The sequence below is a fragment of the Trichoplusia ni genome, chromosome 10 (genome assembly GCF_003590095.1).
Source record: "Trichoplusia ni isolate ovarian cell line Hi5 chromosome 10, tn1, whole genome shotgun sequence".
Taxonomy (NCBI): Eukaryota; Metazoa; Arthropoda; class Insecta; order Lepidoptera; family Noctuidae; genus Trichoplusia; species Trichoplusia ni.
In genome coordinates, this window is record NC_039487.1 from 11495899 (window position 1) to 11509309 (window position 13411).

General features: G+C 37.8%; 1 protein-coding gene across 1 annotated transcript; it reads right to left on the minus strand.

The window, feature by feature from the left end:
* Positions 1 to 187: 187 nt before the first annotated feature.
* Positions 188 to 9393, minus strand: LOC113498037 (alanine--glyoxylate aminotransferase 2, mitochondrial). Its single transcript, XM_026877925.1, has 10 exons — positions 9300 to 9393; positions 9134 to 9225; positions 8469 to 8653; positions 7110 to 7233; positions 4066 to 4254; positions 3136 to 3264; positions 2447 to 2599; positions 1859 to 2080; positions 548 to 793; positions 188 to 300 (listed from the first exon to the last, which is right to left on the minus strand). Exons 1-10 carry the CDS (start codon positions 9310 to 9312, stop codon positions 196 to 198), a joined length of 1458 nt encoding a protein of 485 aa, XP_026733726.1. The 5' UTR covers positions 9313 to 9393; the 3' UTR covers positions 188 to 195.
* Between the last annotated feature and the right edge of the window lie 4018 nt (positions 9394 to 13411).

Consider the following 13411-nt stretch of genomic DNA (forward strand, 5'->3'; position numbering starts at 1 on the left):
ACTTAAGATATATTTCATTTTTACAGGTGCCTAAACCTAGCTTGTATATCGGAGTCCCGAGTTTCAGGGAAGAAAACAGTCGAATGTTTTTGTGTCAATAGCAACTTTACCATCACTCTAAATTAATTTACAGCACAGGGTTATCCCCCTACAATTTTTTAAATGTTGACAGTAAAAAAAAACAGCCTTTGAGAATTATTTTTTATTATTCATATATTCCTTGATAGCTTGATCTAATACGGTTACAGTAAAGTCCACATCTTGTTTGTTAACGCACATAGGTGGCTTAATCCTTAAAACCTGCAAAAAAAATAAACATTAAATAATAACAAAAAATACAAACCAGGATTTAATATTTTTCAAGAATGACCGTTGTGTTATGATTGCGAAATTAATTACGTTGCAGTTTTAGGATCTGATTTCACACATGAATTAATTCCCTCGTGGGTGTTTATTTTTTAATACAGCCATGATTTTCACAAATATTGTTACGAGTAACAACAAAATTACACTCTAGAAACCTCTGGAAAAATTAAGAAACACTTACATTACTCCATCGTCCTCCGCGACCAATGAGCACACCCAAATCCTTCATGTTCTCATGTATTTCTGACACCTCGGCGACTGGCAGCGCGTCCTTGGTCCCTGGCTTCACGAACTCTATGCCCAGCATCAAGCCTTTGCCCCGGACATCACCGATCACTGGATGTACTCCTTGTAACTGTACAAGCTGCTCTACGAAATACGCCCCAATATCTTTGCAGTTTTTCTGTAATTCCTCCTCTTCGATTACCTGAAAAGTAAAACGTTTTAAATTGCTTACCATAATAAATATTTCTCTTTTTGTAGGCCTACCTATCCTAGGAAGGTACCTATCACGTCACCTTGAAGGTTTGGTTGTTGCCGTTGCGAAATTAATAGAGACAGTTAGTGCGCCTTCTTGGTTCCAAAAATACAACAATATTTTGTGTAAGGGGTGGTCACAATCTCCTCTCGATTTGGGTCGAGTGGAAAAATGATTCAGCCTTTGCTGAATAAAAACACCCACCACTGTTCCTTCCTTTGCCCTTTGTGTACCGGGTCCGCGGAAGCCTTTTCGGACACTTCCGCTGGACCGGTTGAAACGCATCCTGGAGTAACTATTATCGCCTACCTACGCGTAAAATCTGAAGTAAAGTAGCAGACCAAATTACCTGACCGATTTTTGTACACTTCTGTCAAATTTAAAAATAAAAATGTAAAACAACTATCTCTTCTTTAAAATTACTTTGACGCCAGAAAACAAATAGCAACTATTATCGAAATATATTTAAATATCAGTAAATAAAGCACTAACAGTGTTATCTCATTAGGTACAATGAAATACTGACAAGCAAGGTCAAGCACGTGCTTCCCGAGGTCAAAATAATTGCAAATTGATAAGATCATGTTGATTACACGCGCATGTGTAGAAAATACATTGTTTAGTAAATTTGTAAATCAAGAAAATTTTCCCTGACGAAGTTGATGTGACGTTCTCATCAGATATACGGAGCGCATGTGGCCAGAAATTGCAAAAAAACGTAGATATACAAGAAGTCAGTGGGGGTGCTTTACCCAGCAGAGGGGTCTTACCAGATCAATCGTAATAATAGTCATAATAGATCGTCGGCATTTCTCACTACATGTGTGACGACGTCGAACGAGTAAATTTTGTATCGTACTGATTTGTATGTAGGTATTTCAAATTAGTAATAGAAAACAATATCTACCTATTACTAATTTTAAACTCAAATTCAATATGCATAATTAAAAAAAAACGTTTTTATGATTATTGTGACTTGCCAACAACTTAATTTGCTGTATGTTCATAACTCACTTCTAAAACTGCTTGACCGACAGCCGCAGCCATAGGATTGCCACCAAAGGTGTTGAAGTACGTCGCCTTTGCGTGAGCGGCAGCGATTTCCTTGGTAGTGACCACGGCCGCCATCGGGAACCCATTGCCGATACCTTTAGCCATGGTAACTATGTCTGGTATCACTCCATGGTTCTCGAAACCCCAGAAAGCGTCACCTGTGCGACCAAAACCTGTTTGAACCTGGAACATAAAAAAAGGTATTTATATTGTATTATACTTAAAGCAATTCTGTAAGAGAGGCCAAAGCTCTACTGTAGTCAGCCATCTCATACCTACAAGCTGAATAGTATAGTAATGCTTTCAGTATTGGACCAAATTGCCAGTAAAATTAAACTGCCTGTTACGAGGTGTCCATAAGGACAGGACGTGACAGGAAGATCCCTGCCTTAGAAAAAAAGAGCCACTTGTTTGAATAAGAAGCCAAACATGTATTTACATAAAACGCTCTCGATAACTGGCAGAATAGTAAGAAAGATGACGATCTTGGCTAATAGTGATAAAATCTTTTGTTCTCACGCTTCTACAGTCTTTTAAGAGTTAACTTACTTCATCGGCGACGTACAAGCCGCCGTATTTCTTGACAAGCTGGTGAGCCTTCTTCAAGTAACCCTTGGGGAATTGGACGGTCCCGTTTACTCCCTGAATGGACTCCGCGAAGAGAGCAGCGAGGCGACCCGCAGGGATCGAGTTCTCCAGCAGCTAGACAAAAGATTGAGTTAATAAGACTACTGGTACTTGAAGTACTAAAAAAATGAATGATATTGGCACAGAACGCACAGAACGCACAGAGCACTTAAGTCAATATTTTGTTGTGCAATTTTACATGACACCTCTTTTCCAAACTGCTCAAATGACAAGTAAAGAAAGAAAGAAAATACATTTATTTCGCCGGTATGGCACATAAAAACATACAAAAATTGACTATTAATTGTAAATAAAAGGACAAGAATAAGAAAAAGGAATGGAAATGAAAAATTTGATCACCACTACGGCTTTTAAAAATGTCACGTCACCGGGCCTAGGTACTGATAGCGCACATAAAAACAGCGTATGCTCAGTGGGGGACTGCTGGCAGTAAAGAATTGTTGATTTTGTATGTTCCGGGAACAGTTGGGCAGAAAATCCCGATGGCTCTGGCTTAGGTTGTAAAAGGGGTGTTTTGGGTCGGCGAGAGTCCATGCTATGCCCTAGGGCCTAGGCGTTAAAGCATTTTACGTCGTAAAAAACTAGGTTACCTCGTTAAGCTGGTGGATGTATTTGTCGGAGGTGACGCAGTCGCCGGGACAGGCGCACGCGCCCGCCACCTGCGACAGCGAGTCGCGGCACCCGCCCCAGATGCCGCGGTACGGGTCCGGCAGCATGGTCTGGTGACACACACACGATACATTTGTCACTGACAGATTATATTTGACTGACTGACGCGACGGGGTCACAAGTTCAACTCGCGACCCCTCCACGTCAGCTCATGATTAAGGACTTCACGGTTAGGTCCGAAACTAGTCGTGCAATCCCGATAAATACGCGTGAGTAAACTGTTGTACCATTTAATAAAAAAATCTACCTTAATACAATTTTTAGCTTCTTATTGTGTCACGGGTGTCAGTTTTGTTTAGGTACTTTCAAATACACTTACATATTTAATAACCAATTATTTAATACCATAGGTTCCCAACCTTGTTATAGAAACCACATATAGAATACTTATTTTATTTTATAAATAATGTGTTTAACTAATTAGGAATAGTTAAAACACAGAGAATTTATTCTTTATCGGTTTTTACGGTTATCTGATCCCAAGCTAAGCAGAGCTTGTGGTATGGTAACCAGACAACTGATAAACTTACTTATATATTTCTAAATACATACATGTTATAGATAAATTACACCCAGACACCAGAACAAATGATCATGCTCATCACACAACATTAATCCTGGGCGGGAATTGAACCCACGATCTCCGGTATAGCAGTCAGGTTCACTAACCACTAGACCAACAGGCCCGTCAAATATACTGTATTCCATTTTTATATATCGAACTTGACGCGTTTCTTTTCAATTTAAACTTTAAGTTTTACCTTCACTTACCTTAACGCCATCTGTTGAGCAAATACATAAGGGAATTTTAAGAATAGTATGGATAAAACATACTTGATCAGCTTACTTACGTGGTAGAAACCGGGAGGCACGGGTAGCGGCATCCTGTAGGACTGCGTGGCCGTCAGCCCCATCAGGGATGAGGAGTAGCCGTGGTAGCTGCTCTGGAGGGAGACCACGTCCAGGTTCCCTGTGTAGGCCTTCGCCAGGACAGTGGCCAGGTCGTTGGCTTCCGACCCACTGTTCACGAGGTATACTACCTGCAAGTTGATTTATTTTCCGACGTTTTTATACATTCACTTTTCTTGTTTTTTTATCGTTCCGGATGGATTTTTGCAACTCAATTTTAAGGTACTTCAAAGAAATTTTCAGGGTAGCTTCAAATACGATGACAATGAAATTTACTACCAATAAAAACGGTTGGACCGGAATTTTTTAATCTATGAATTATTCATTTTGTTCTTACCCCTCAGGATTTCGAGTTTACAAAAGAAAAAAAACGGTCAAGTGCGAGTCGAACTCGCGATACAGGTAAAGAAATAAACTCTTCATAGCAACAATGTGAGTACAGATTAGAGTATAAATATTAGTAGTTAAACTGTGATTTTTGGAAAAACCTAAAAGCATAATAAAAGCGTACATAATAACGTATACACAGATACATAATGAATTGCCTCTATAAAGTGTGATAAGAGTTGTTTTGATTAAACTTAGTATTACGTAGACCCTCGATGCGCTCTTGAATCTTGATGCCTAGTTCTAGGTCACAAAACATGTTGACACTTATATTGTTACAGGTTATCTGGCAACAAATAGTCATGAAACTTATGACGATGACAGCTGCGAAGACCGTTATAAGAATAACCAGTATAAACTCGAAATACAAATAAAAAAAGCGTGTTAATGAAGAACTTATAATCTCAGATATTAGGTACTCAAACCGAGACCAAATCTAAATGGACAAAAGATGTCTATAGACAGATTTTCTAAAAATATTGCATTACGTATTTTTTTGTTTATCTCATACTAGCTGTTGCCCGCGACTTCGTCCGCGTGGTTACAAGATATAAGTTAAGAAAGCCCTCGAAGATGAATAATTTTCCCTGCTTTTTCCACATTTTCCATTGCATCTTCGCTCCTATAAGTCGCAGCGTGATGCTTCCTCGATGAATGATCTATTCAACAGATAAATATTTTTTCAATTTAAACCAGTTGTTCCTGAGATTAGCGCGTTCAAACAAACTCTTCAGCTTTATATATAACGAGTAGTATAGAGTATAGATGATGATGAACCTAATGATGGATTTTGATAAATTTAGCACAGAGAAAGAGCGCAACTAGAGCCATCATTGTATAGTTTTGAAAGAACCTGGCAAAACTCCTATTTGAATTAAAAGCTTTTGAATCATTGATAGCCTAGAACTACATATAGATATGCCTTTTTTCGATTCAAAATACAAGATTATGCATTTCACCGAAAACGGGCATCGAAGGAGGCATAGCCGCTGGTGTCTACTACCTACCTGCCTATCTAAATTAAGAAAAGATTCATAAAACAATGTCAATGTTTAACTGATACGATTTGTATTAAACTATTTCTGTTGTTTATACCTATGCACTATGTTATTAAGATATAATCTCGTAACTATTAAGAGGTCAGCCATTTTTATGTCACGTTTATAAATAAAAGAACCTCAGAATTGGAAAAGGTTAACATTTAGTATACACAAAGCGATGTAACTCATAAACTAAGGTACTGAAAGACACTGCTGATCTTATATCAGACAGAACGAAAGGTCATCATCATCATCATTCCCCTGCCCTTATCCCAATTCTTATTTGGGGTTGGCGTAACATGTCTTCTCCTTCCAAACCTTTCTGACGTCATCTCACAAGAAACATTATTTATAGCCATAAGTATCGTCTTTCACAGAATCAATCCATCGTTTCCTTGGTCGTCCTCTTCCCCTATATCCATCCACATCCATACTCAACACCTTCCTCACCACATGACTCATTCCTCCGCATAACATGCCCATACCATGACAGAACGAAAGGTGACAATATTGCAATAAAGACAGGTATAGTTTTTTTTTTGACGTATTTTAAGTTTGGTACGAATTCACATATTAAATGCACTTATTATGTTTAAAAAACCGAATAATCTTAATACCAAGCAAGTTTACGGTGCGTTTTTTTCATTTATTTATTTTTACTAAGCTACTTATTTTTCATAAGAATATACTGGCACAAAAGAGTTTTGTCTTTGTATCGCGGAGGTTGTCACAAACATTCAAGTCACAGGCACAAAGACACCCAATTAAAACAAAACTGCGGGCATTAACCTATACGTTGACCTTAAGATCCTTGTGACAGGTCCACCTTGTGAGCACAATATTGGATTGAATTCTTTGTACAAATAATTTAAACTGCATAATTATACTATACTGCGTTGATCGTAGACTTTACATTATTCGAACTTGACATGAAAGTATTTTGCCGCCCGCAACAAATCTAAAACGATCCCATGGGAAAATAAATCGGGATAAAACTATCCTATGTCACACAAAGGATAGTCCTGGTTAATCCTGGTTATAAACTTGTGCGTACCAAGTTTCGTCTAAATCCGTTCAGTGGTTTTTGCTTGAAATAGGTGCAAACATCCATACATCCATAGCCACAGTCATGCTCCTAAAAGCGAACATCCCACTGTAGCCCCAGAATGCACACTATTAGTAGACGAATGCCTAACTAAACATTGTATCAAATAAATCTTGGAAACCATAAGAGAAGCGAAGGCGATATGAAGTAGGTTTACGTTTCAAAAAGGATATAAATAATAAATTAATAGATTTAAAAATTCCCACGTTTTTAATTGTCAATCCATTCAAATTATCATAATCTATCCAGCCGTTTTTATAGTTGTAAATTGCATTGTCATGGGTTTTGAAGCTACCCTGAAAATTTCAGCCGATTAGCTTATCGGCGAGTGCCTTAAAATTGAGTTTAAAAAATCCAACCGGAACTACAAATAAACTACAAGAAAGTGAGTGTATAAAAACGTAGATTTTTTTTTCCTTTGAACTGTTTTGTTGTCTAGGACTAATAAATCTACCTTCAAATCTCCAGGGAACTTCGATACCAGCGACTCAACGTACTCATATATCTTCGGGTGACGATATATGTTGGTGCAGTGCCACAGAGTGTTGATCTGGTCTTGCAGAGCCCCAACCACCTTCCTAAAACGGCAAAAGATGAAACCTTATCGAAATAGATTCATTCATTTAAGAGATACAATGTCACAAACATACCTACACTTATCACAAATACCTTATTTACTTTGAGTTTTGTTTTGTTAGCCTACCGCTATTTAACGTAAAATAATATTTGTGTATTGCGATTGCGACACAATGACCATTTAATATGTAAAGTTCGGAAGGAAAAGAAAACGTATTTTTTTGCTTTTTTTTTGTTTTTGGTAAGACGGTGGAATCTTCATATACAACTACTATGATTATACCTAGACAGCTGTGCTTTGTTCCAAGGCAGTTTAATGTTTTCCCCTGGGCTTCGACACACCGAACTAAAGTGTTTCGGTGGTTTTCGTTGTAGATCCTGGCTTACAGGAGCTGTTGCAATGACGGTCATCTGCATTTGGCACCACGACTTAAAGTAGGTAATATGTTATTATGGTTGTGGAAACGTTACGGCGCATTACAAAGGCGTAGGTAGAGCGAATATTAGTTTCAGATGTGGCGGTAGGCCCGCCGAATTCCATGTTAGCTACCTGACCTTCGGAACAATACTTTGCGCCAGGTGTCAAATACTGACAATACTTCGTCACTTAACATTTATTTCGGAAAGACTAGAATAAAATTTTACCGATTTCTGATTTCATTTAAACGCATTTAAATAATTAACTTTCAAATATGTTGATTGAACTGTAAACAATGCTTGTTTAAAGGTACAATGACATTTAACAGAGTGGATAGCATTCATGGTTCAATTCATGGCCATTGAAAGGTCAGGTTAAAGGAATCATGGAAAGTTTCCTTAAATGTATTGGAGTGACGAGTGATAGCGAAACCGGTAGGTATGTCACGTAAAAATGTGAAACACTATAATTGAAAATTCCGCACGTGGCGGAACACTCACCGTCAATAATATAAATTACCAATTATTGTGTTTGTTGTTAAATTAATAAAAATAAAGTCAGCTAAATGCTTAACAGAATAGAAATCTAATTGCCATTAATTCATCGGCCGTTGTAGATAGTAGAATCGGGGCCCAGTGTAACCGTGCCACTTCAAGTATTTAAACAGACTTTACCACTTTGATACATATATCGGCATCAGAGATGATGATCGTGGGCTGCGCTTCTCTTGCGTCCTACCAATCATTAAATTATTTTCCGTAAGATTAAATTTAAATGATAAAGAAGTCCTTTACCTGGTTCAAAAAAGGTAAAACTTACGGATGACAGTGTCCCACGGAGACGGTGACGATGCCCCCGAACAGGTCCAGGTACCGGCGACCCTCGTGGTCGAACAGATACTGCATGTGACCCTGGTGCAGCAGCAGCGGCCGCTTGTAGATGTTGTACATCGCCGGGGGAATGTGAGCCGACTTCACTTGTTCCGTCTTCTGGTACGATGGACCCTACGAATTTAATTTTTGTAAAGCGACGAATTTTTAACCCCCGAGGAACTAAAATTGGGTTAAAAGTTTTTCGAGTCTCTCTCTGCAGCATCATACCTCCTGAACTAAATTAAATTAAATAAATAAGAAAAGTATCGGAGAAAAGATCCATGTAATAATTATGGGTAATATTCATTGAAATTGAATATTCGGTGAATTAAATTGAAATTAATATTTAAACGATCTTCAAAAGATATTATTTATAATATACCTACTCCTGTTTTTTATCTAAGAAATACCTACAAGTATTAAATGTAGAAAATATATAAAAAGAATAACTGTCATAACAACGAAAAACAAAATAAAGAATTACCCGCCGCTTGTTTTACATTCTACATATTATTACACTTAATTAAACTTTCACAATAAATCCTTGAAACATAAATTAACATGAAAAATTATGAAATAGAAAAAGAAAAATAATTAATCGAATAAACTTACAACATATTGTTTCGGTATAAAATCCGAATTCGGTTTTGCAGCCGGGGCAGTACCATAGCGTCTTAATATCGTATTACAGCAGAGTTTCACAACTGAAAATTAAACAATTTATTCACACACTTCTTTTTGGATAATTTATTAACGTATTTTCATTAATATTTTGTACCTTTATCAGCCATATTCACTGCGTAAGCGCACAATCGTTACTGAATAATTTGTGATAAACAAGAGCTTATTGCGTCGCCGCGCGTGGTCAATAAAATTGCGCTCTTCATTAAATAAGGCAATGTTCACACAAGCTGCAACAATTGCAACATATTGCTGCAATATTGGTATGCAAATCAGGTTAATCAAGTAAGATGGGACAAATCCCTATCAGACACCTACAAACTGAGCTGTGGTGTAAGGCAGGGGGGTTTGACATCACCAGTTCTTTTCAACCTTTATGTAAACGACTTGATCGAGGAGCTGAGCAGCGCCAGAGTCGGATGTCGAATTGGAGGTGTTAGCCTAAACAATCTTAGTTACGCGGACGACATGGTGTTGCTTAGCCCCTCGGTCAACGGCCTTAGAAAACTAATCTCAATATGCGAGAAATATGCTGCTGAACACCAATTGTCGTATAATGTGGCTAAAACGGAAATAGTAATATTTAAAAGTGGAAAAGGTCCCGATACCGTACTGCCTATTAATCTCTGTGGGTTACCGATTAAGATAGTTAGTCAATTTAAATACTTAGGCCATATAATAAAAGAAAATCTAGTCGACGATGATGACCTTGAAAGGCAGAGACGTAGTATTGCTAGTCGTAGCAATATGCTGGCTCGTCGCTTCTACCATTGCTCAAAACAGGTAAAGATTACCCTGTTCAAGGCCTACTGTCAGTCGTTCTACACCAGCCAACTCTGGTGCAAGCACACGAAGAGTGCTTATAACACTCTTCGTGTTCAATACAACAACGCGTTTAGGGCCATGCTCCACCTGCCCTGGCGGTGTAGTGCGACTGATATGTTTGCTGAGAGCGGGGTAGCTGACTTCTTTACAGTAATGACGAGGCTTAAAAACTCATTCTTTAATAGAGTGAGTACTACAAGTAACACCTTGGTAGAAGTCGTGTATAAGACTGTTTACCTGAGTAAAAACATTAAATAAATGTTTACTTAATAATGTTAAATAGTTATAAAAGTTGTTTTTGTTCTGTTTTTAATGTTTTATTTGTCTGTATGAGTATGTCTGTCATTTTGTGTAAATATGGGTGTATACCTGAAAATAAACATATTTTAATTTAATTTAATTTAATTTAATAGTAGCTAGCGTAAACTGAATGCTATCGGCTCACTCGTTGTAGGGGAATTCTTTTGCCAAATGGATAGTTTTTTTTTCACCTTGACAACACCCTTAGGTCTTGTAGAAGTCATGTTAAAAATACATTATTACAAGTATTGTTCAGCTGCATTTCACATAATTATAAAATATAGTAGCTAGCGTAAACTGAATGCTATCGGCGAAAGTTTCGTTCGTTTAACCAATCGTTGTTGAAGAGTGTTTTCGGTGAACCGTTACATCGGCGAAGGATTCATTCGGACTACCAAGCGTCGATAAATAATATTTTCGGCGAAACGTTTCATCGGTCAATAATTTTTTCGTTCAACTAACCGTCGGTGTAGAGTGTTTTCGGAAAATCGTCCTTTCGGCAAGCGGTATTTCGGAATACCATACGTAGCTCACAGCTAGTTACATTATATAATTTTATTAGCGTCCAATGTAGCTGTAATTATAATAGCCATCACGAAAGATCGTCTCAATATCATATACCTAACAATGAAAAAGAACAATAATTCTTAAAGGTGCAAAATAATGTAGGTAGATCCCTCGAAATCAAAAATATATATGAAAAATAAACCGGTTAACTGCAAACGAAACGGCAAAAGAAAAACAAATCAATTTGAGGGTACCCACAAACCATAAAGTATAAACACACCTCGATCGACGCAAAAACAAGAGTGTTACAAGTTTAACGTGTCGGTCTGTCTGTGGCATCGTAGCTTCAGAACGGATTAAGCAATTTGAATATACTTAGTTGGTTTTGTATTGAAGATGAATTAAGTGCGAGCTTTCTTAGACATGTTTGATAAAAATCGTTGAAGCCTTGTAAAAGTTGTGGGTGGTGAAAGTGTGGAATAATGACCGAATGTCTGCAAATATGTATACCTACATTACCTACTCAGTGGGGACCCAAATATAATATTGACGACTTCGTTAAGTGACTTCAACTATCTAGCTATTACGGTTCATGAGATACAGGCTGGTGATAGGTGGTCCTACAGACAGCAGAGCCTCGGTTATCAATAAGTTTCTGAGCTAAGTTAAAGAAAACGGGTCTAGTAAGTTTTCGATGAACTTGAATCGACCTCTTACCAAAAATGCATTATACCTATATACATGTACTGATTTCGATTGGACCTAAGTAAAAAGAAAAAACTAAATTGGAGTTCATTGCTCGATGTTATTTTAGCTGCTGACCACACCAATCAAAACGCTGTACCAATTGGTTGGTCTTAATATTGTTACTAAAACTACAAACCTTGGAGGACCCTATTCTGTAAGTAGAGCGGAGTTTCGGAAAAGCGGCTAAGCTATACCTAACTGCACTAATTGGTCGATCACAGATCAAGCTACGCTCGACACGGTTGTTCCGTGGATGGGTGACCATCTATGTCATAACAAGTTCTTTCGTGTTTCGGAAAACACGTTAAATTGTGGGTACCGACTGTAATTCATACATCTTTAACAGTCGTTACGGGTAGTCAAAAGTAGGAAGCTAGAAAGTCTGACAACCAGTCCATCGAAGGGGATGTGTTGCCCACAGGTTGAGGGGCTCAGATTGGCAGTTGCTTCTAATAAAACACCGATACTTAGCTGCATCCAGTTTGACTGGGAGCCGATCCCAAGTTTTCCAAGTTCCAAGGTTTTACATGTCATTTTCTTTTTGTCCTCTGATTGGACAAACTCGAAGGTCGATCTTTGTCATGAATCTTCGTTCGCGTAATTACAGTGTTATATGCAACGCTGATGAGGCGATGACCCAGTTTATCTGAATCCTTCGACAATAACAGGGACTCAGAACACTCAGTACACGCCCGAGAACAGACGCGCTTTGTTTTGGATATGTTGGTATGCCTCTTTTAATTGCTTAGCTTAAGTAGATTAAGTAGCTGCCGATTTTGTGAGAAATTCAAAAAGGAGTTTGTCGGACGACACAAACACGACACAGCTTACGAACAGCACTTGACATCAAGAAAATTCTTTCTTTAAGTCCTTAGCGCGTGATGTGATGTAGGTAAAGCGAGATCAGTCTTACAAAACCGCAACAGTTCTTACTATTTTAGGAGGCGGTAAATGACTGGCTGATGAAAAAATGAAAAAATTATCTTCCCTTAAAGGATCCCCACTTGTGTCGCGCATTGGCATTTGACATGGTCACCTTTACCACTCGGTTATTTGTGGTTTGTGATATCGATTTAATGAAGTTAGCGTTACCCGTGTTGATTCAATTTCAGAGATCATCAGAGTTGGTTAATGAATTCAGAAGTTAACAATCATATAGTGCATTTCTGGATATTCACTGTATTGACAGTGAGAACTTCTTCTAATTATTGTGTTGGGAAAATGCTTAGAATAATGCGAATAGTGCCAATTCAATCTAATTTTCATTCATTTATTGGTCATTGTATATAGCAGAATTGGGGCACCTGCTACAGTACACTTACTTCTGATGGTCAGTCGGAGCAATAAGATTTTTTGATACTCTTACACGTATACTTTTTCCCGCGTAAAGAAATTGAAATCTCTTGCTTCTTTTGCAGTTTCTTGTTTGAAATTTTTAAACTGTGTAGGTACCAAGTAATTATTGTAACGTTCAAAAGGGCCCATGAAACGGCCTACTTGAAGTATAAATGTTTGTTTCTGATAGTTCTTGAACTAAGCGTTAGAGTTGTAGTATCCATTCGCAATAACAGGCATTTCAATCAATTTCCTCGCAAGTGTTAAATTGACTCGTCTTGACACCATTTATTGGCTACATTAACATGACATTCATCGTGCTACACAGTAACAATTGTATGATTGTATGGGTTCCATTGTAGAGCATTTATTAAGAACAGGTTTTTGCTTTTAATAAGATGCATTATAAAACTAGCTGGTGCCCGCGACTTCAAACACGTGGTTAGAATTTTCCCCGTTTTTCCACATTTTCTATTGTATCTTCGCTCCTATTAG